Source organism: Sinocyclocheilus grahami, unplaced genomic scaffold (assembly GCF_001515645.1).
Source record: "Sinocyclocheilus grahami isolate Dianchi unplaced genomic scaffold, SAMN03320097.WGS_v1.1 scaffold90.1, whole genome shotgun sequence".
Taxonomy (NCBI): domain Eukaryota; kingdom Metazoa; phylum Chordata; class Actinopteri; order Cypriniformes; family Cyprinidae; genus Sinocyclocheilus; species Sinocyclocheilus grahami.
This window is the reverse complement of record NW_015505269.1, coordinates 986144-1011255: the sequence shown is the minus strand read 5'-3', so window position 1 is coordinate 1011255 and position 25112 is coordinate 986144. Positions and strand designations below refer to the sequence as shown.

General features: G+C 36.0%; 1 protein-coding gene across 1 annotated transcript in view; it reads right to left on the bottom strand.

The window, feature by feature from the left end:
• LOC107587183 (PDZ domain-containing RING finger protein 4-like) overlaps positions 1–24197 on the bottom strand; it is a 36063-nt gene extending 11866 nt beyond the window's left edge. Inside the window, exons 1-2 of the mRNA XM_016274851.1 lie at positions 23911–24197; positions 5477–5724 (exon numbers count right to left, since the gene is read on the bottom strand). Of these exons, the coding sequence (XP_016130337.1) occupies positions 5477–5724; positions 23911–23979 (317 nt within the window). The 5' untranslated portion in view covers positions 23980–24197. The remainder of the gene's footprint in view (positions 1–5476; positions 5725–23910) is intronic.
• Between the last annotated feature and the right edge of the window lie 915 nt (positions 24198–25112).

The window sequence follows — 25112 nt, the reverse complement described above, 5'->3', positions numbered from 1 at the left end:
TTTTTTTGTAAGTGTGACCTGCCGATACCGATTTTTGCTGACTCCGGTTTTCTTTCTAAAAACTATAATTGACAGCATATACAATCTGTACTTTTTTTAATGGAAAAAAATATAAATAATATTTACATAATAAACAATTATTAAACATTACAATTCCCCCAATCAGGACAAAGTTACAGATGTTCGCTCACTTAAACAACTCTCAAAATAAAGTGCTCTGTAACTAGAAAAAAAGCTAGAAATAACAACCGAAAAGGAGTTTCTGTAATATTTAACAAAACAGATGTTTTGTTTTTTCAATTGTTTAAATTAATTCAGTTAGAATAAAAAACTGTAGAGCTGTTACCGTTCAAATGAAATCAGTAACAACAACAAATTCCATCTTTTAACTGCAGGAAACACAGAAGCTGCACCTAAAGTGGCATTAACTGTATTTATACAGACTGTTTCATGAAGCTGAGGTGCCATAAATGCATTTACACTGCAAACTTTTGAATGCAAACATTTTTTTATAAGATATATTTTTAAACATATAAAAACCCTTTGAGTTTGATTGATGATTGCGCCCGCCTCTCATCTCGACAAATCACGTGAATGCAAGCGGAGTCGGTCTGGGGCTTGAGTGCATGTCAGGGAGGCATGCAAAGTGATAAAATAATATTTAATTATTGACTCCTAATTTGAATCTGTACATTATAACGAAAACAATAGATTTTTTTTCAAACCGGTAAACTTTTCAGTTGAAGGATCCAGTAAACGAATGCCTTCAAACAGTAGCCTAAGTTCAAAACAGCTACAGAGAAAACCCGACCGATTTCATTAGAGATGGCTTAGAGTCACCTCCAGAATTATTATTTTCAGCGTGTATTTGGCTTAAAAGCACGAGTGTTTTATAATGGACGCTGCTGAAGCCTGAAGGTGTTTTTTAGATTCTGAATGGATCCATATAGAAGCCTGTACAGTCAGGTCAAGGCAGTAGGTTTAGTGATCTTTTGGCGTCTCCTTGTGGTCCTGTTTGATATTGCAGCTTGACTAGTGCTTAATTGTATTAAAAATGTTATTTTTAATACAATTTTATTTTTTATTGTATTTATTTATTTAATTTTTGCACTATATAGTAGTCTATATAGATAAATTGTAAAAAGGTGTGGGGGAAGTAGGGGGTTACTATTTGCCCGTCACTGTATGCCATGGAACAAACAGTCAGTCAAACATAGGAGTAGGCTGCACAATTAAAAAAATACAAATATGGTATCAAATAGAAATCATGATCCTCCTACTGATAACTAAACAAAATAGCTTGTCTACTAGAGGTTCTGACAAAATGTTAATTGTTGCAGTCTATGTAATTTTTACATTTTAATTATTTATTGCAAAATCTGCACCTCTTTTGTGGCTAATATTAATTTCATAGTGATCCTTACTCCATGAAGTCAAGTAGCAGAAGTTACAGTAAGTGAAAATGTGTAAATATTACTGGCCCATTTTGGGGTGAACTAAATATGCAAGACTAGTCTTACGTCACTGTTTATAACACAGGCCGTTCATCCTTTGCTGGGCCGCTTAAAAAAATGGGGACATAAATTAAGAGTATACCCACTTCTCCAGGCACCACTACACCACTGGTTAAAGTCTGTGAACTACATAGCTACAAGAAAATATAAAGGTTTGTTTTCAATATAGACTGAATAAGTGTAACTATTTTCGTTTGTGAATAGTTTGATATGGTACAAAGATTTTATATGTGACCCTGGACCACAAAACCAGTCTTAAGTCGCTTGGGTATATTTTTAGCAATAGCCAAAAAAACATTGTATGGGTCAAAATTATCGATTTTTCTTTTATTGCCTAAATCATTAGGATATTAAGTAAAGATCATGTTCCATGAAGATATTTTGTAAATTTCTTACCGTAAATATATCATAACTTAGTTTTTGATTAGTAATATGCATTGCTAAGAACTTCATTTGAACAACTTTAAAGGCGATTTTTCTCAGTATTTTGATTGTTTTGCACCCTCAGATTCCAGATTTCCAAATAGTTGTATTTCGACCAAATATTGTCCTATCCTAACAAACCATACAAACCATAATAATTTTGCAGCCTAAACCAGGAAAACCTAATAATAAATGTGAAAATATATGCCCTATAAGTCTACTGAATTCGAATACAAAAATCTTGAGTAAAATTTTAGCAAGAAGATTAGAAAATGTATTACCATACTTGATAGGGAATTATCAAAATGGTTTTATGTTGCATAGACAAGGATGCCACAACGTTAGAAGGGTACTTAATATTTTGCATGACCAGAAGGGAGAAGAGACACACTGCCTTGCTGTCACTAGATGCAGATAAGGCATTTGACAGAAACGAATGGGATTTTTTTGTTTGATATGTTGAACTGTTTTGGGCTCAGTTTTCAGCGTGTATTTGGCTTAAAAGCACGAGTGTTTTATAATGGACGCTGCTGAAGCCTGAAGGTGTTTTTTAGATTCTGAATGGATCCGTGTAGAAGCCTGTACAGTCAGGTCAAGGCAGTAGGTTTAGTGATCTTTTGGCGTCTCCTTGTGGTCCTGTTTGATATTGCAGCTTGACTAGTGCTTAATTGTATTAAAAATGTTATTTTTAATACAATTTTATTTTTTATTGTATTTATTTATTTAATTTTTGCACTATATAGTAGTCTATATAGATAAATTGTAAAAAGGTGTGGGGGAAGTAGGGGGTTACTATTTGCCCGTCACTGTATGCCATGGAAGAAACAATCAGTCAAACATTGGAGTAGGCTGCACAATTTAAAAAATAAAATTTGGGGTATCAAATAGAAATCATGATCCTCCTACTGATAACTAAACAAAATAGCTTGTCTACTAGAGGTTCTGACAAAATGTTAATTGTTGCAGTCTATGTAATTTTTACATTTTAATTATTTATTGCAAAATCTGCACCTCTTTTGTGGCTAATATTAATTTCATAGTGATCCTTACTCCATGAAGTCAAGTAGCAGAAGTTACAGTAAGTGAAAATGTGTAAATATTACTGGCCCATTTTGGGGTGAACTAAATATGCAAGACTAGTCTTACGTCACTGTTTATAACACAGGCCGTTCATCCTTTGCTGGGCCGCTTAAAAAAATGGGGACATAAATTAAGAGTATACCCACTTCTCCAGGCACCACTACACCACTGATTGTAGCTACCAAATAAATAATCAAAATCATCATCTGGATTAATAGGATGATGGATAATCATCTTTTGAGGTTGTGAATGAGCATGTGTAAATGTGTGTAAAAAAATGACATTTTTCCCACCTGTAAAATTCTGTCTCCCTCTCTGATGCGTCCATCCCTCGCAGCTATGCTGTTGAGCTCGACCTATCAACAGCACAACAAACATGGCATCAATATGTAAATTGTCATAATTCATCTCAACACACCAGCAATAATTCCAGGCCTTATCACAAAAATAATTCATTATTGTAATAGATTCATTTGCATATCTGTTCTAAAATGAGAAAAATCAATTCCTTTCAGACTATTTACAAAAGAAGGCAATATAATGCCCCCATATAATATATAATGATGGGAAGTGAATACTGCAAGAAATATATAAAGGATGTGGGAATATTTTCTTGCTTCCCCCCCAAAAGTAATACATATTTATATATTCAGCACGCCAAGTAAAACAACCATATTCTTTATAAGAATTTATATAAGAATCTATGCTGGGTTACTTTTCTTCTTCTGAAATGAAGGTCTCACACATCAGAGACATGCTGATAGAGGAGGGAGAAAACATTATTTCATTGATGTGCATTATACGAATAAATGCATTTTTAATGACTAATATTCGTATAACATACTTCCCCCCCCCAACAGACATGTATTAATAGAACATTTCTGTAGGCTGTTTATGATACATTTTCTAGAGATGATACAAAAAGGAGAAGCAGTTCCCTCTGTTTGATGTCAGGTGCTCCACATTTACATATCTCTGAGCGAGAAATGGTGTAAGAACAGGCAATATCTGTACAATAAGCTAGAATTCTCTTTGTCGATATGCAGTCCCCGTTTTCAGCCTTTGTTTTCCTTTGTTGTGTCAAGAAGGTGAGAGATAAAAAAGTGCCATTTTACACTCCACAGGAGACAGGAGGGGAGCCATTGCTTGCTAATTCAAATCAGCAATTAAAACACTGGAAAAGAACTGTCTGCATGCAGAATAATTTTCCAAACTTGACTTGCTCTCTTCATGCTTGGCTCAGTCCTGGTAGACTTTCGTCTGCCATTTGAACTTTGGGAAACAGGAACATTTTCCATATTAAACACTTTTAATTTCAGTGAAGGAATACAGTGATGTGGAACAATGAGAATGGATCAAACTGAGCTTTTATCTTTTAATTACTTTTCAGAAAATTTAAATTGCTGTTAAAAAGGGTTTGGCCCGATTAATTTGATTGCCTGCATCAAATTTGATGCTCAGTGCCACATCTTACAGGTGAGAACAACGTGTGTTAATGAATTAAACACAGATCACCAAATAACCTTCTTCATTCTAAACGCATTATTCAGTTCATTTTCAGTAGATCTTTGTCTGTAAATTGAACATAAGGAAGCATTCATGTTTATGTATGTTTATGTATTCTTTCTGGAAAAAAAACCCCCTGCTAACTGAATATTGAAAATTATGTGAAGCATGCAATAAAAATAGCTGTATTTATTGAAATAACTAATTAAAATGCCTTTTGAAACTCCTGTCTTTGAGGTTTTTACAATTAAATGAACCCAGTACCTCCTTTGACTATAAAACTCTCTCTGTTAACAGTGAATTCAGATTTATTTATTCATTCATTTATTACTAAAATAATACAAAATAGACAAGGAAGTATTCATGGTTATGGATGTATATGTATTCATTTAGTATTAAAAAACTGTTAAGTATTGTAAATTATGTGAAGAATGCAATAAAAATAGCTGCATTTATAAAAAATAACTAATTAAAGTTAAAAATCATTTTAAATGTGAATCAATTAATTTTGATAACTGAACATTATAAAAAAATAAATAAATTAAATATAATATAATATAAAATAAATATAGTAAATAAATATAAAATAAAAGAACACATTTATAAATATAACTATACATAGAAAATAAAATTGCATATATTTTTTTCTTTTTTAATATATTTAAGATTTGTAAAAAAAAAAACTAATAACAACAACAACAACAATAATAATACATTAATTTTGATTGCTTCCATTGTCCTCATTTGTAAGTCACTTTGGTTAAAAGCATCTGCTAAATGACTAAATGTAATAATAATAATAATAATTATAATAATAATAATAATAATAATAATGTTATTGTAACTAAACATATGTATTGTATGATAATGACAAATACACAGTACAATAAACAGTATGAGGATTAAATCTAAATCCAAATGTAATTAAGAGTTCTGGCAGCATATGTATGTACCTGTCCGACAGCAGGAAGGGGCAGATGTCTGGCACAGGTGGGGTGGTGGGTCTCATCTTAGCCAGAGCCATGATGTGCTCAAAGGTGATGTCCGTCTGAGTGCACACATCCACCACACACACTTCCTGTAGACTGCTCTGGTTCCGGGCCGAGGGCCCCTGCCTCAAAACCTGCACCACAATGGGATCCTTCCGCATGGCCTCCACCGTTCCCTCATGTCCAGACTTGGAAAATTCACGCCCATTCACCTAATAAAAAGAGGAAAAAATAAATATCAATAGAATTTAAACTACACAGACACACATACAAAGTATCATAAAGCATTGCATATGTCATAATATTATTTGTTTTAATTCAACTAATACTATTCATTATTTTTTATTAATTACTATATTATTTTTTTATTATTTTAAAAAGGCATATATGTTTATAATAATGATTTCAAGAAACTTTAAGCATGCTTGTGTAGCTCTGATATATAGATTTCATAAGGGACCAAACAGAGTGCGTAATCACAGAGACATCTGACACCTGTCAAAGCCGCCCCATCAGAATTCACTCACCCGCGTCAACATTTTCACTGCCAGACCAATTAAATCAGCTTGTTATAAGCTCGGAGTACTCAGCCTTTCAACCATTTATTTTTGAAAGAATCATACCCGAGGGAGCACACAATCCCCTTTACCTTTTTTGCTGTAGGTTTGTGAAATAACTGACAGGTCAATCCCCTACATGCCGCTGCTGAAACTATTTTTATGATTAGTCTTCAAAGCGTAAACTTATTTTACTGGTCGCGAAACACACAGAAACCCAACAAAAATCAATGAAAATGGCATGCAATGCATTGCGATGCGATGCGATAAAATAAAAAGTATTTCAAGTCAAAGAATCCCATTGAGTGTATTTATAATGCACGATGATTCGTGCATATTGTGGATTTCAACATACAGGTGAATTTATTAGCTAATGCTGAAAAAACTAGGTCACATTGTCCACAGTGAGACTTCAAGGCTGGAGCTCCTTTACACATGATTTATTCTAGGCTGAACAGTTTACCTTCAGCGATGTGGTTCCTGTGAGGCAGAACTGGAAGCCAGCCTAATTATACAGGACTTCCTTAAGATTTCATATCCTCATTTCACATTTCTTATTTCTTGCGAATACCAACAACAAAGAGTGGCCTTTAGACCCTTTTCCACTATTTTCTTTTGTTTTGGGGGAGCGCTTAGCATTTGGGGCCTCAGGCTGTCAGGTACAACTGCTATTGAACGACCTCAACATTCGACACAACATGACGGGGCCTTTGCTCTCAGACATTCATCAAGTCATACTAGCATCCTGCAACGTTCCTTACAGGTAGACTGAAGAGCAAGGGATCATCGGGCTAGTTGTGTCTCACCAGATGGGCCAATTAATCCAGCGGTAACTAGGGAACAGTCAAAATACGCACACAGAGATGGAGACTCTCTACCTGCTGAGTCTCGTCTTCAGAGCCGGGGTCATCAGTGCATCTAACTCGACAGATGTGATCCACAGCGCTGAGAATGAGGCTTGTGTCTGGTTGAAGCTAGTTACATTTAGTTAGACACAACACAAGCTAAAGGTCTGCTGAAGAAATAAAGGAAAACAAAACCTTACACCCACAAAAGATATGGCAGCATGATGGTTAAGGCAAGATGGAACAAACAGGAATAACGCAATTGCTTCACTTTTAGGATGCAGTGACTGGTATCAAGCATATGGCTGTACATTTGTGGAGAGATATTTTGGATATCGGCCAATGGATATTTCCATGCATGTTTATTTCCTTTATTTTTACAGTTAGATTACATTTGACCATCATGTATAATGATCAGTTAATTTGTTAACAAAGTTAATTGTTAAAAAGTTTAATAATGTAATAATGCAATTAAAGATGTTATCAAAATAAGTATAATAGTAATAAATAAATTTTAAAATACATTTAATATTAAATACATAAAATATCATAGAATAAATTAAAAATACATTTTTACATTTAGATGACCATTTGAAATAACACTATTAAAGATTATATTAACATAAATATAACAGTAATAAATATATGTAACAAGGCATTTACAATTAAAATACATATTAAACAATACATAATAAAATGCAAAACATTTTTACATTTGGATGACCTTTAAGAACATCCAACTTTAATAATTTAATAACATTATTAAAGATTATTTCAATGTAAATATAACAGTAATAAATATATGTAATAATACATTTAAAATAAAAATGTGTAAAATAATATGTAATAAAAAATAAAAAACAAAAAACATAATTGTTGTTAATTTTTTTTATTTAATTTAATAGTTAAAAACTGATATCAAATGATGATATCAAAGTAAATATAATAGTAATAAACATATGTAACAATACATGCAATACATTAATAATAAAAAATACTAATTCATATATAAAATATAACACAATAAAAATATCAAAATAAATATCAATTTTTACTGCTGTAATTGCTGTAATAAATAAATAAACAAAGCCAAACATGTATGTATGTACGTATTTTTTTATTTTATTTTTTATTATTTTACACAAAATAATATAGATTTTTCATATTTGCCATGACATGACAATAATTATTGGCTTACTGGTCTTGGTTAAAAATGACGCACCTGTATAATCAATAACTGAGGCATTCAACTATCTGAATTGAATAACTGGACTTTTAACATAAAAGAAACTGGATATAAGCATGCCATGGATGGTTTTCAAGGCTGGCTACTTGTTTTATGCCCGTAACATTTGTTACTTCCTATGAAAGTGGTTTTAAATCAGTCATAGTCAATGAATAGCCACTGGAGGAGAAACAGTCCACTGATTTCTATAGATTTAGATCATGTCTAAAAGATCAGTGGGTGAAGTTCATGTTGGTTAACGTTGATCCACAGCGAACTGAATTTAAAGGTCATTAACGTCAATGAAACTAGCCGCCGCACACCAACAAAGCTTCACCAACCCACCTCCACATTCCACCTCAAAACATGACTTCGAAAAGGTCAGGTGCCACCTGGGTTTGATAACAAGGTCTGAAACGGGAATGTACCGCAGTCACCTCAGACCCGTCATATTGATTTCAGAAGCACAATACCAGCTCTGCCTCAAGAGGACCATGCAGTACATCTGAATGCTGAAGAGGAGAGCAGAATCACCGCTAACATCAATGGAGGAGAGAACAATGTGTGTGTGTGTGTGTGTTGTCGGAGCTGTCATATTTGGGTCAGTTCTTGTCAGGTGACACATATCTACAGGCTTGTTTATTTTCTCCAAGCTGAATGATTTTGCACAGGTGAGATAAGCACAAAGAAGTGATAAGACTGCATGTGTGTGTGTGTGTGTTTAAACACATGTGGCATGTGAGATAAGAATTGGATGGGAACCTCTTGGCCAGGCGACCAAACAGCAGAAAATGCAACAGCTACAGGCAGATGCACAAACAAATAACATTACGTCAACCCAAAAAGTGCCAACGGCTGTTGAGAGAACCGAGAAAGGAGCTAAACATCGATGAAAGACGCCAGACTATAGTCTTTTATATGGCACACTTGTAAGGGAGTCACTCTTTGAGTTTCTCTACACTGTGAATCTAAAAGGAATAAAGGCATGAGAGCATAACATAGTGAAATCCCACCTGGGAAGTGTCAAACAATCAGAAAATATTCTTCAGGGTATTATGTGTGAGCAAAAACACAATATCTGACACATGGTCCCATTCACAACACCGAAAGCATCTTATCTTCATACTGAGACCCAGTCACCCGTTTATTCACTACAGGAGCTCAATGGCAACCGCAGATGGAAGTCTAATCGAAAAAGAAAGACTTTCTTACTTATAATTTCTATCAAAAACCTAAATTTAGCATATTGCTTTAGTGCTCAGACTCTTTCTCTGCGCAGCTGCAGGAGTCTATGAAACGCCTGTCATACAAGCATCGTCTCGCTGTGGAAGAAAAACCACATAGATTCTGTCACACAGTCTGTTATTATTCTAATTCATTTTCTTCATTAGATTTACTCAGAGACTGATAACTAACTCGCCGTGTCGTTAACTATTCAGATATTCAAAAAGAGACTATTAACTATTTGCATATGCTATTTTCCATGTCGTCTCTCCGCTGATTAATCAACGTGGCAAGAAAATAATGAGAGGCAATTAGTCCCCCAACGAAACGCATGACTGAGTGAGAGATGAGGAGAAAAAAAAGTGCAAGGACTTTCTGTATAAGTGAAATTTGGTGCAAATTACTGTCGATGTGTGGCAACAAAAATGGGGTTTTAGTCTCATTATAAGTAGAATCCAAGCATACTAAACAGATTGCAAACAAACAAGCAAACTGAGCAGATTAGTCATGATAATAACTTGGGGTAATTAATTAAAATCAGACTCTACGGCATATCCACCATTATGAACTTGGTGTGAAAATTTGCAGTTTGACAAACTTTAAACTGAACAAGCAACATTTTTTAAATGAATATATTTAATATTTGATAATATTGAAAACAATTTTAAACATCATTTAAATAACAAATACAGTATTTAAAATAAATATTATTTATATAACAAATACAGTATTTACAAAATTCTAAAATAACTTTATCCATCCATATACTATTCTTGCTTTTATATTTTGCTTTTTTTGTTTTCATTTTAATTTTAGTTTATGTTTTAATAATTGTTTTTTTTCTTCTAAAGATTACTAATTAATTTGATTCATTTTTATTTCAGTTATAGTTTTACTAATATTTATATACTATTATTGTTTTTATATTTAGCTTTTTTATATCTACGTTGAAGTTTTAATAATTTTGTTATGTGCCTCTTTTATTATTTTCTAATGATTCCTATTTAATTGGATTCATTTCTATTCAGGGGCGCGGGAAGATTCTTTCGGTTGGGGGTGCTGTGTGTGTTGGGGGGGCGCTAGCGTCACGTGTTCATGAGGATTAGGCTAATCATCCCATATAGAAAACATCACAAGCCAAATTAATCATGTTTATAAAGATAAACATGGGTTTATTATAGCACACTTACAATTTACATTTCAGAGAACATTACAAATAAATTATTAAATGCTAAAACTGAATAAATTTAAATGAACAAACCTGGCGTTGCATTTGCAACCATGTGAAAACAGGGGGTGCTGCAGCCCCCTCAGCACCCCTACTTCCCGCGTCCCTGTTTCTATTTCAGTTTTAGTTTTACTAATTTTAGTACTTGCCAAGGCAACATTTCTACTATTCATTTAAGTTTCACATCTAAAATTTACATTATATTTCAATTACCAAAAAATGTTTCTTAACAGTTTTATAATAGCTTTATTAGTTTTATAACTGATGGTAGGTGACGAGAGTTTTCAGGGAAACCTGTTTGAAAACAATTATTTTTGCAACTCCGTTTGGTGTGGCTATAACAACAAAATGCTATTACAAATTTCATCTGAATTATTCTAAACCTAATTATACTATAGAAATAAATGCAACACCTAGGAAGGCGTAAGCATCTGCAAGTACAGGCCTTCCCCCACCTTTTCCTTTTTTAACACGCATAGCACATACACAGTATTCCCACATAAGTATCTGTGATTACACAGTATCACCATAGAGATTCAACCGTCTCCACTGCCATTGCATATGCGTGTGCTTTTGCGTTAAATTAAAATTCCTCTTTAGGGACAAAGAATTACTCCTCATGGAGTTTTTCAGCGGCAACATGCCACTGACTTATTCTGTGGGAATCAGGCATTGGGAGTTTGACTACACAACATAACGCTGACAGAGTTCACCCTGCAGGCAAATCTCTACCTTTCACAACATAATTAAATTCTCCATTAGCACCAACCTCGGTTTGATCCTCCGAGCAGTATAAATGCCTCTCATTCTTCTCTATTTTCAGGTACAAAAATAAATAATGCATTTGAAATAACAGGCACATATATCACACAGAGCTGTGTATGTCTAACTAATGAGTGCTTCAGCAGGACCCAGCCATGGATGACATGGGTTATGACAAACTGCGTCAACAAAACGTTTATTTAGTCTCAGTGTCTCACTACAATAACCCGACGCAAGCACTCTCAATATGTACAATCATACCGCATGCTGTCATAGAGTACATCATGTGTACTGAATCTAGACGTAGGGAATTGTTTTTCCATTATAGTCTACAGGAGTGTGAATAAATGAAATATTCTCAGAATGCGAACTGATTTTTGACAGGGTTGTCTCTCTCTTTGACCACGCCCTATTTCCAGACCTTAAACCTAACGTGTTACAACATGTAGGGACTTGTTGCTCTTCCTGGTCACTGATGGATTTCATCAGGGTTGCTGTGGCACTAGAAATTGCAAAAGAAACTAGATGAGTAAAGTTCGTAAACAAACTTTGACGTTGGCTTGACAAAGCCTTGTATGAAAGTTTGAAGCAGTTGTAAATGCTTGAAGTTTGAATGTTTAGATCGATTAGATGGACATTGATAGTATCTTGCTAATATAATTTAGTACATAGCATGATTAGCATGTTGTTAACATGTTGTTAATATGTTTTAGCATGATTAACATGTTGCTAACATGATTAACATATTGCTAGCATGATTAGCAAGTTAGCATAATTGGCATGTTGTTAGCATTATTAGCAAGTTACTAGCATGTTATTAACATGTTTCTAGTTTCACTATCATGTTGCTAGCATGTTTGAACATGATTAGCAAGTTACTAGCATGTTGTTAACATGTTTCTAGTATCACTAGTATGCTGCTAACATTTTTTAACATGATTATGTTAAATGTTTCTAGCATGATTAGCATGTTACTAGTATGTTGCTAGCATTATTAGCAAGTTACTAACATGTCGCTAACATGTTTCTTGCATGATTAGCATTTTTCTAACATGAAACATCTAACATTAGCAAATTGTTAGCATGTTTCTAGCATGTTGTTAGCATAATTAGCAAGTTACTGGCATGTCGCTAACATGTTTCTTGCATGATTAGCATGTTTCTAACATGAAACATCTAACATTAGCATGTTGCTAACATGTTTATAGCATGATTAGCATGTTACTAGCATGTTGCTACCATGATTAGCATGTCACTAGCATGTTAAGCTTAAAAAGCAGATCAGTACATTGAATTTTTCAAGCCAACTTAATGACTTCAAATAGGTTTCCCAAACCCTTCCCCCATCTGCAATTGGTCGGAAAAACAGATAGCCCCGCCCCCAGACTCACACCATTGGTGGAGCCAATCACTGTGTCCGAAATCTACTATATAATATGGGAAAACAGTACGCCAAAAAACTAGCACGTCTGAATTCATAGTATTCAAAACCAAAAGGCAAAAACATATTTTTTTGACAGTTGCGAAGCAAGTTCAAATTCGAATGTACCTACTAGACAATACGCGATTTTGGATGCACAAAATGTTTGTGTTGAGCTAGTCAGAAAGTTAAAAAAAACAAGCAACTGCTAGCAAACTACTCTTACTATCTTTACCATATCTTTTCATGGCAAAAATTATAGTCTGCAGCTCCAAATTCAGCAATTTGGAAAGAATTTTCAAATTCGAATGTACCTACTAGACAATACGCGATTTTGGATGCACAAAATGTTTGTGTTGAGCTAGTCAGAAAGTAAAAAAAAAACAAGCAACTGCTAGCAAACTACTCTTACTATCTTTACCATATCTTTTCATGGCAAAAATTATAGTCTGCAGCTCCAAATTCAGCAAATGTTTTGAAAGAACACTGAAAAATTACACACATCTACCAACCTTCAAAACCACTGATCCTTACTGAAGCAAAAAATGCACCAAGGCCTGAATTTAGCTATTGGTTTTGCTGTGCAGTTGAGTTCACTTCAAGGTTCACCAATAAATGTCATGGCGAAAATGCTGTGGAACAAGCCGACATTAATCATAACCATCACCACAACAGAACAAGGCTATGCAATACAACAATAAAAGGAGGGAAGACCAAAGGTTCAGAGCTAAACCTGCCTTTTTTGTACATGCTGACTCTCACTTGACCTAATGTTGAAAACTACTGATTGTTCCTGAAGGGCAATGAACCTGGTGTCTCAGCCTTAAAATGCCTGAGGAATCAGTCAAGTGAGCCAAGGAGAGTTATGGGTACTGCAGTCAGGCTGAGCGAGAGAGAGAGAGCAGGAGAGACAGATCTGAGGGTGATTTGTGGTTTCAGTGGGTATGCTTCATTATTTCAGCTGATTTCACTGGTAGGAGTGTCCCACAATGCCTCACTAATGACTTTAATGAAGGACTCTTCTCTAGAGAGACGCCAGCTCTATTCCAAAGCCTAGTGAGCTGCCTTTTAAGGCAGTCATAGAATCTCATAAGTGACTGATTTGGAATGCTCTACATACAGTAGAAAGCAAGTCCATGTGCCACACAAATCAATTTGATATCAATACAGTTTGATGTTACCATGTTACATGAGTTTTCCATGTTACATTGCTCAAATAAGCATAAAAATACTGAATTATAAATTCTCTTTTTTATTTCATTTCAGTATTAACATTAAAAAAAACAATTTAATTCTAAATTGTGACATTCTGTACCAACGGATTTGTTTTAACTTCTCAGAACAATGCATTCTGTGATTGTGTTCTGGATTCAAACAATTCCACCCAAGAATTTGGATCTAGACATAATAATAATAATAATAATAATAATAATTATTATTATTATTATTATTATTATTTAACATATATATTTATTTATATATTAAAAAATATATTAATATTTAAAAACATAAAAGCAAGGCACAATATAAAACATTTTAGATAAAAAATTTGAATCAAAAATATATGAAAGATAAAAAAGATTTTAAAAAAATGAATGAATGAATGAATTAATATTTTAATAATAATAAAATAATTAAAATAATAATAATAATTAAATGTATGATAATTTTATATTTAAATATAGAAATATGTAATAATTATAAATAAATAAATGGACACATAAATAAATAAATAACAGAGCAGGGCACAATATAAAACATGTTTTTTTTAAATGAATGAATGAATGAATGCATGAATGAATGAAAACTAAAAATGTAATATACTGTATAATCTGAAGGATTTTTTTCCTATTTATTTTTTAAAGGTGTTTTACCAGTGTTTTGAATTTTACACTTCATTGCATTGTGTTTTAGAGTAAACAGAAATGCCCGTAAAATTTATGGATAATGTTGTGTGTCAAATACACAAAATAATGTTCTTTTTTAGCAGCGTCATATGACCCCTTTAAAACAATACATATAAAACTGTAATAATATTTTATGGATTTTCACATTTAAGTTTCTGGCACAAGAGTACAGCAATAAAATCTACACATAAAAGGTATTTTTAAAAAGCAGCAAAAATTAATTTTCAAGTTTAACATGAAAAAAAGTCAAAATCTCAACCCTTCAGAAATGCATGATTGTTGTTAAAGGAACCTGACTACAAGTTCAACACATTTACAAGGAATGTTTGAGTAATATCATCTCATCATTGCTGGTGAATTAAGGATGTCACAGTGTGCTGGTGTCAGACTCAGAGGAAATGACCCGGGCCAGTTTGTGTCTCACACTGACAGACTGTCACTCACACAGGGGGCCGAGGACAGCCAAGAGGAACAGACAGGAGCAGTGACCTCCCTGTGTGTGTGTGTGATGAAAGGTGAAATGCATCCAATCCTGTCTGCTATTGCCAGATGTAAGAAAGCATATCTGCAAAGACACAAGGTCTCTCTCCATATTTTAATTCCATATAACAGTCCATTCTAACAGTGTGAACTGTGAAGTTATACTGAAATTAGTCTCTGATAAACACTGCAATTTCAGCATTCCATAATTCCTCAGCCTTCTGCTCTCTGTTTTCTCGCAGAAAACGTCTCACCTTTGCAAGAACAAAAGAACAGACAGAAAGTGAGGTGGGGGAGGGGTATCATCCACGTTTCGTGTGGCGTACAGACACAAGAAGCCACTGAGATCTATTCCTGTGCCTTAACCTTGCACCCACAGACGCTTTATTATTTGATCCTCATAACAATCTTACCAAGTAACTGCGCTACTGGGCTGAACTGCAGTGCTCACAGGTTGTTTTAATATTGCTGATACATCACACATAACCCATCAATTATCTGAATTTGTCTGAAGAGCTCTCGAACTGTAATTCTCCGCAATACACTAGCAGCTGCACAACGCACACATTATTTCCTCCCTGGGTTCTTGGCCAGATGGGATATTAGGAATTGTCATCTAGACGTATGTACCTGCTAATTGTGTGTTAATTACAAATGGATCAATCCACAATCCTCCAGTGCACCATAAACCTGCTATATAGACCCAATCAATATAGAACAAATCAACGAAAACAACCTGATTTAAAGTCAATGCGAATTGCCATTTGAAACCACTTTTAATAGCTTGATGTATTTTAGATTGAAAAATTATATTCTGTGTAAAAAAAAAAGCAATTTAGGTTGATTTTACTTATAGGAAATCAATTATATGATAATTGTATCTACCTTATCTAAATAAACTAATAATTAAGCACTAGAAACTAAAGCTACATGTAATTTTAAGCATTACAACATTATAAATGTACAGTGAGAAAAATAAATAACTCAACTTGTGTTATGCTGAAGATGAAATTTAAGTTTTATTAAATTATTAGCATTTTAAAATGTAACTTTAAGTTTTATATCATGGCAAACATAATCTAATGTAAAAATAGAAGAATTTGAATTCACAGTTAAATATTCAACATCACCTTGTAAATAAATAAATCCAAAACAATCTGATTTAAACTCCAGTCAAATTGCCATTTGAAACCCATTTTAATGGAGTCATTTTGTGTATTTCGGACTGATATTGATATCCAGTGTGGTGAAAAACTATTTAGGCTGATTTTATCCATAGGAAATCAATTGGATCGTGAAAAACAGAGCTATTTTGTTATTGATCAACATTATCTTAAGGCCTGAGTGACATCAGCGTACAAGCAAAGTCATTTAAAAGAGGAAGAGTAAGTTATTGCATTCTGATTAAATATTAAGACTGAATTGATGAATTGTTAACTAGGGAAATGCATTAAGACAGTACATTTTGATTTCATGTTGCCTTCTTTTGCACAATAGCCTACGTAAAGCATTAACATCTCAGAAAGTATTTCCTCTTTTTTCATGCTAGATCCATCTCACTAGTTCTCGTCATTAAGTCAAGTGAACAGCGGTATGTAGATTTAATGCCGTGTGTTTCATTCGTGCAGCACCCATTTGTGATGGAGGTGTAATCAGCCCCTTTTGACTTGCCAATTGGGCCGGCTCACAGAGAATTGCATGATGAAGGAAAGACAAAACTCCATAACTTCTTATAATTACCAATCAGGTCTGAAGCCCAGCACTAATTACACACCAGTGTGTCTAGGGCAGACAAGCAGGTCATCTCCTCTGCAGTTCCAGACAAAGAACTTTTATTATCTCTTCTGCTGAAATTGGACTATGATTGTCTTACAACAATGAAAAAGAGAGGCCAGGATCAGTTTAAGAATATAAAACGACAAGTTTAGGACAAAGGAACAAGATATTATTTATGCATATTCATAATTTTTGGTTTGTTTGGAGTTAATAATTTAAAAAAGGAGTTCACAAGTTAGTCTGTCAGTTCTGAAAGGGCAAAACAATACTAAACGCAAATAATAAAATGCTATTAACTGCAACTTGGCCTACTTAGAAAGAAAATGAAGTCTTTAAAAGGGGAGTTGTGAGTTAAAACCTATATGCAATAAATCTCCTGCAGAGTGTCTGCCGTCAGGTTGATGCAAAGTACATTTTTGCATTGCATAGCTAGTGTGTCTGCACAGGTGGTGTATGGTATATTGCAGGGGTTCAGACCAATCAGAGGGTCTGACTGGTCGAGTGGGTTTTTTATACGGATGTAAAGGTCAAGCCTGCACTTTTTAAAATGAAATAACACAAAAAAGAAAAGGTCACCTCATAATTTCTCTTGAAAGACAGTCATACAGGAAGCAGATTAGACAGAAGTGTAAAATCCCATGAAACTCAATCCACCTAGAGACAGTAACAGCAATGATAATTACCCTGTTGGCACTTCTTATTACAGTTGATGCTATACAACTTAAAAATAGTTAAGAAAAACATTAGCAGAGTGCAACCTTGCACAAACGTATTAAAATTGGGGCCAATACCTAAAAGCTGATATTATGTTAATGTTGTTAACCGAAAAATAGAAAATATTAACATTCTTTACTATTTTGTCCAAATAAATTAATAATTTAACAATAAAAACTAAAATTATTTGTTACATTATTTGTTAATTATATGTGAATTTGGGCATCAAATCATGATAATGTACAGTATGAAAAATAAATAATAATTTGTGCTATGCTTAAGATTACCTTTAACAGTGTTTATAATTACATGACATATTTTATTAAATAGTTCATTAAATAATATTAAATTAAACAATTTATTAAATAATAATGTTATTAAATTATAAGATGAACTCTAAGTAAATGTTACATTGTGGCAAAGGTAACACATGTAAAAAATAGAGGAAATGCACAAATCAATAAACCAATATCAACTAATACTAATAAATAAACTAATGAATAATAAATGAACAAATAAGTGAGATGAATGAATGAAAGAACTGCAGCCAATAACAAATATGGTATCAATATAGGGTGCATCCCTAACAAAAGTGACTAATTTCATTCACTTAATTAAATAAAAATGTACTGAACTATCATAGATCTGTTCATGTGTGCTTTTGAAAGCCAGGATAACCTTCCACATATTCACATGGAGTCTAAAAACTGGTATGCAGTAAACATGAAACCACACACACAATAGCAGGTAATATGGTGTGTCTGGTAAGGAAGATCAGTAGCTGCTTAAATGACATGAGACACAGGTTTAGATGAGATCATCTGCTCTCTTTCCAGATCAGGAGAAAAAGATGAACTCAGCATCTGTCATTTCACTAAAGAAGAAAATCACCAGGACCACAGTACAGTCTATTTTTAGCAATAATTATGCAATCATTTCATGCATGCTAGAGCCAAAATGAATGATATGGGCTTTAAATGAGATTTCCATCAAATGCACACACACACACACACTTCGCCTGGGCTGGGGTTGGCAGGGTATGCTGATATGATCACCCCAGGGTCTGTGTTATCTGACAGGCTTATCATCCAACACACTCACAAGATCAATCAAAACTACATGTTTCTCTGTCTTTCCCTTCTTTTGTTCCACACCAATCGCATTTCATCAGCAAGGAGCATCAGTTAGAAAAAGGCTCCGGGACAGGAAGATAGATGAGGGTGTTCTGAGAGAGAGACAGGGGACGCGGCCCAACAGTGACGATGCCAATAAGAGAGACCTTGGTTCAGGCAGGAGTGTGAAGCATCCTTACGCACAAACACACTCGAAACTCAATCTTACACACTCTCAAAAGCCAGTTTCTTTTGGCAGGTCTCTCTAAAGGTTGTCCTCCATCTGGAGGCCCATTAAACTTGAAGGCTGTGATACACTGACTACCCAATTCACTCGCACAGATCCATATCCACATGGTTGTCCCTCGATGGCCATTGTAGGGGGCACAGAGGTAAACTAGTGCCAGCTTTTTCATGTTAATTAAAAACATTTGGACTTTGGAGAAGATCTTTTAGAACAAGGTGAGTTACAAATAGCAAATGTAATTGATGTAATTCCTGCTAATTTCTGCTTCTGTGTTTTCAATGATATCTCTGAAATTCATGGAACTGCAGATGCTAAAAATGAGCCTCTGAGTGAGAGTAAATGAGTGGGAGGTGATATCTCTCGTTCTCCTCCCATGCTGATCCACAGACTGGAAATTACACTGAGCATCTGTCCCCATAAGGATCCTGACCACAACCATAAACTGCACTGCTCCCATGAGCCTCAGTGTTTCAGCTCGACTGAGTGAAATAGCCTCTATTATCTCATGCTAATACAGATTCGCTGATCAGCAGTTACTAGAGTTTTAAAGATTACTGGAGAGATAAATGCATTTACATTTAGTTGCCTGACTCTGTGCACCTTTCAGATTTAGCCTAGCAGTAGATCAATTTTTAGCACAAAACTAAATCTTTAGGTAAAATCAGAGCTGCCATAGTAACAAAATGTTAAGTCATAAGTTCATCACACTAGTTTGACCATTTTGAATTTCTGATGAAGAAAACCGAGCTAAAACGCTGAGAACTCATGCAATTGAGTAGAAAAGATTGATTGCAGTCTTAGATTATAGAAATATATATTATTTATTTACACAGTTTGTTCAATAAGTGACCGTTTTCCGCAGATATCCAAGGGTTCACATACTTTTTCCACAATCACTGTGTATTAATACGCATCCACCATAATGTTATCCGTTTGCGGTCTTGTTTTCTTCAGCACTGCAGAAAATAATGCTTGGTTTCTCAAAAGCTGTCATTTCGAAAGGTTACCTGATATCACTGAGTGTTTACATAACCCTCAAATCAAGTCATCAGTAATAAGAATTGAAATGACATCACATATTACATCACAATGGATAAACAGCAGCTAATCACAGAGATTTTGCCAGTTTCATCCACCAGCCAAATTAAGGTAAAATGGCTCAGACCCTACAATCTAAAACTTGATCTTGCTGACAGAACACAAAAACACAAGCCAAGTCCTCCGAGACTGAGAGTAAGAGAGAGGGAAAGAGTGCTGGAGTACGGGTCTTTGTAACGTGGCTAACAAAGAAAGAAGAATACATTTCCATGGTGAGCCCATTGAGGGGCGAACACTCACACTAAACTCATAAATCTCACAGACCACCAGGGCTAACGGGGCTGTGCTGCCAAGCCTGGGCTGGGGTTGGCAGGGTATGCTGATATGATCACCCCAGGGTCTGTGTTATCTGACAGGCTTATCATCCAACACACTCACAAGATCAATCAAAACTACATGTTTCTCTGTCTTTCCCTTCTTTTGTTCCACACCAATCGCATTTCATCAGCAAGGAGCATCAGTTAGAAAAAGGCTCCGGGACAGGAAGATAGATGAGGGTGTTCTGAGAGAGAGACAGGGGACGCGGCCCAACAGTGACGATGCCAATAAGAGAGACCTTGGTTCAGGCAGGAGTGTGAAGCATCCTTACGCACAAACACACTCGAAACTCAATCTTACACACTCTCAAAAGCCAGTTTCTTTTGGCAGGTCTCTCTAAAGGTTGTCCTCCATCTGGAGGCCCATTAAACTTGAAGGCTGTGATACACTGACTACCCAATTCACTCGCACAGATCCATATCCACATGGTTGTCCCTCGATGGCCATTGTAGGGGGCACAGAGGTAAACTAGTGCCAGCTTTTTCATGTTAATTAAAAACATTTGGACTTTGGAGAAGATCTTTTAGAACAAGGTGAGTTACAAATAGCAAATGTAATTGATGTAATTCCTGCTAATTTCTGCTTCTGTGTTTTCAATGATATCTCTGAAATTCATGGAACTGCAGATGCTAAAAATGAGCCTCTGAGTGAGAGTAAATGAGTGGGAGGTGATATCTCTCGTTCTCCTCCCATGCTGATCCACAGACTGGAAATTACACTGAGCATCTGTCCCCATAAGGATCCTGACCACAACCATAAACTGCACTGCTCCCATGAGCCTCAGTGTTTCAGCTCGACTGAGTGAAATAGCCTCTATTATCTCATGCTAATACAGATTCGCTGATCAGCAGTTACTAGAGTTTTAAAGATTACTGGAGAGATAAATGCATTTACATTTAGTTGCCTGACTCTGTGCACCTTTCAGATTTAGCCTAGCAGTAGATCAATTTTTAGCACAAAACTAAATCTTTAGGTAAAATCAGAGCTGCCATAGTAACAAAATGTTAAGTCATAAGTTCATCACACTAGTTTGACCATTTTGAATTTCTGATGAAGAAAACCGAGCTAAAACGCTGAGAACTCATGCAATTGAGTAGAAAAGATTGATTGCAGTGTTAGATTATAGAAATATATATTATTTATTTACACAGTTTGTTCAATAAGTGACCGTTTTCCGCAGATATCCAAGGGTTCACATACTTTTTCCACAATCACTGTGATTAATACGCATCCACCATAATGTTATCCGTTTGCGGTCTTGTTTTCTTCAGCACTGCAGAAAATAATGCTTGGTTTCTCAAAAGCTGTCATTTCGAAAGGTTACCTGATATCACTGAGTGTTTACATAACCCTCAAATCAAGTCATCAGTAATAAGAATTGAAATGACATCACATATTACATCACAATGGATAAACAGCAGCTAATCACAGAGATTTTGCCAGTTTCATCCACCAGCCAAATTAAGGTAAAATGGCTCACACCCTACAATCTAAAACTTGATCTTGCTGACAGAACACAAAAACACAAGCCAAGTCCTCCGAGACTGAGAGTAAGAGAGAGGGAAAGAGTGCTGGAGTACGGGTCTTTGTAACGTGGCTAACAAAGAAAGAAGAATACATTTCCATGGTGAGCCCATTGAGGGGCGAACACTCACACTAAACTCATAAATCTCACAGACCACCAGGGCTAACGGGGCTGTGCTGCCAAGAATAGTGTCAAAATTGTCAGGGGGCGTGAAATTGCAGTGTAGGCGTGTGTTTGTGTTTATTCATGTCTGCTTCTTGTTGTGACTTCAAGTGTAGCACGGTGCAACATTTTCTTTGATTTCTTCTCGCAAACATAAAAGCTGGAAAATTTAAATTGCCGAATAACAGAAACATCTGAGGCAACGCTTCCTTGACACACTTTCGCTTCAGCTTGGGAATTCACTCCACAGAGAGTAGATCCAGATTTGCCTTTCCTTTCAACCTTCCCTAGTACCTTCATCCTTCCTGGAGACATTGCATTATTCCTTTCTCTCCCCGTTCTCTCGTTCTTCAGTCGGGAGTTGAACTACAACAAAGGGACCAACATGTGACATATAAAAAGTAATCTCGTGTCAAGCAAAAAGCAAACTGTAACCAGCCAGACACATACACACAATCTCTAGGGTGTCAAAGCGGCAACACGCCGCACACAAAAATGCTGCCAGCCACTCTTCACTCTATACTGCCACAAAAGAGCAAGCGCTTGTACAAAACTCCCAATCACAGGCAATACAGCTCCGCTATCAGCAAGATGTCACTCTAAACACAATCCCACCGTTTTGAAGCAGTAGGGATCAAACTTCTATCACCTCAGTCCAGTCGCCGACAGGGATAATCTCCCAGATTGGCTTCCACACAGACAAAAGGCACAGTTTACCATCTAATTAGGGACTAAAGCCATTTTTTACAACAGCTTAATGAGGCGGTGATCAGAGCAACATGAAAATATTATTTTGCACGCTTGATGCTCAGGAGGGAGCATGGACTTTGACCTCCTGTGCAGTGCAGGAACATGGGCAATCCTACAGCTCGGAGAGGAGCGGAGCCAGGAGTTGTGCCAGTCCGAGACTCGCAACAACCCTAAATTGATCTTTCACTATTGTATTGAACAACTCTCTATTTATAAGTATCTGTTATAGATCTCCAGTGGGTGTCAACTACAAAGACAAGGGTTGGAAACATAGTGGTACTAATCATGATCAATGTTCTTTTTGCAATTTGTTCTGGAATGTGCACCTTATCCAGGCTTGCTTCCTGCTTGCAAATCTGACTCGCAACTACATAACGAAAAAACAAGTTTCACCAGTGTGTAAAATCCAAAATTCTCCTCCTCCTAACTGTGAGCATCTTGTACAACAGCTGTACCCAAATGAACAAGAACATGAGTACAGTTGTAAAGGGTGTGCACTGCAAAACTTCCTTTGATCCCTGACAAATGCTTCCAGGTAAGTCCCCAATGCGGTTGGGAATTCATCACACAACACAACAAAGAGTTCCCCTAAAGAACTCTTCACACAAGACTGTGCAGATCCAAACACAGAACAACTACTAGAACCAAACTGAATGTCTTTTAAAACACAGGGTTTGGAGTCGATAGCTCCATGGGCATGCTTGGACCAGAGTTCGAATCCCGGCTTGTGGTCCTTTCCATTCTCGCACCTCTTGCTCTCTCCCACTTCGCTTCCTATCCACCCCGACTGTTGTATCCAAAAAAAGCACAAAGGGCTTCCCCATCTACTACGTGTAGAAGAAGTGTCCTGTCCCTTGAAACAACTGGTTTTACTTGCATTATTCTTATTTTTAGGTTGCTTAGTCTAGATAAACGGATCCATTCATCTAACCAAGTTGCCTAGAGAACATATCTCTAGAGAAGGTAGAAACTTACATGAAGGGTCCCATCTGATCTCCTAACCCAACTTCAGAATGCTCTCAGGAGTAGGTTAAACAAGTCGACTCACCTGTGCGATCTCATACAGCAGCTTGTAGTGCTCCTCTCTCTTCTGCAGCGTGCACAGGTTACAGCCCATCTCGCCGTCGCGGGTCCCCCAACAGATCTCTGGCAGTAGTGCACACACACAGGCACACCGGGGATTTCCCTCAAACGTTGAGTAACGTCTCTCATCAGTGGGTACCTCTTACCCCCTCTTCTTTGTGTGAAAATCACGCACTAACCGGCCTGCCTGATGCTGCAGAATTCCTTGTGAATGACTGTCTGTGTGCGTGCATCATACCCCCTCGATCTCCCAGTGTCCCTCTCATCCACACTAGCTAGCAGTCATCCACGCACGCTGTACTAAACCCCTCTTCATAGAGACACACCCCCCTTCTCTCACTCGCCCATCTCTCTCTATCTCTCTCTCTCGGTTCCTCCCTCTAAAGCTCAGTGCACCATCATACCCCCTCGATCTCCCAGTGTCCCTCTCATCCACACTAGCTAGCAGTCATCCACGCACGCATGTACTAAACCCCTCTTCATAGAGACACACCCCCCTTCTCTCACTCGCCCATCTCTCTCTCTCGGTTCCTCCCTCTAAAGCTCAGTGCATATGACTACACCTACTCTAGCCCATGAATAATTATGACTGTCTGTTGGCTATTCATAAAAGATGATGCGTAGAAGGTGCTGTGACTGTGTTAACTGGGTATTTATCTCGAGGCATTAAATAAGATGGTAATGACCACCAACTGAGCAACTAAAAAATACATCTCATGTTCAGATAACACGTTTATTTATTATATGATTGATTTATGATGTTAATTTCTCAGTCATTAGTGATGCTGTATTTCATGAATAGGAATTGGCTTTGTGAAATAGAATGGTTTGTTTTTCAGTGAAGGGTGAATAAATGTTGTCAAAATGGATTTCAACCATTTTGTGAACACTGTAACCTATCCAGACATGATGCAATACACCAATAAGAGATAAAACTCTTTTATGTAACTCAGAGTTTTTATCCTAACAAGTCGCAACAGGACATTTTTTCAGTGCCAATTTCTATGCCTGCTGTGTGGGTCAGTGTCGCCCACTGTGAAATCTCTTTGGTCCAAAACCTCACCACTTATTACTGCACATTGAACATCAAATATCGTCTGATTAGCTGTGAATGTATCGCCTTCTGGTACAGTTTTTGTTGTCTTTTCTCTGTCTGCAAACTCTGGT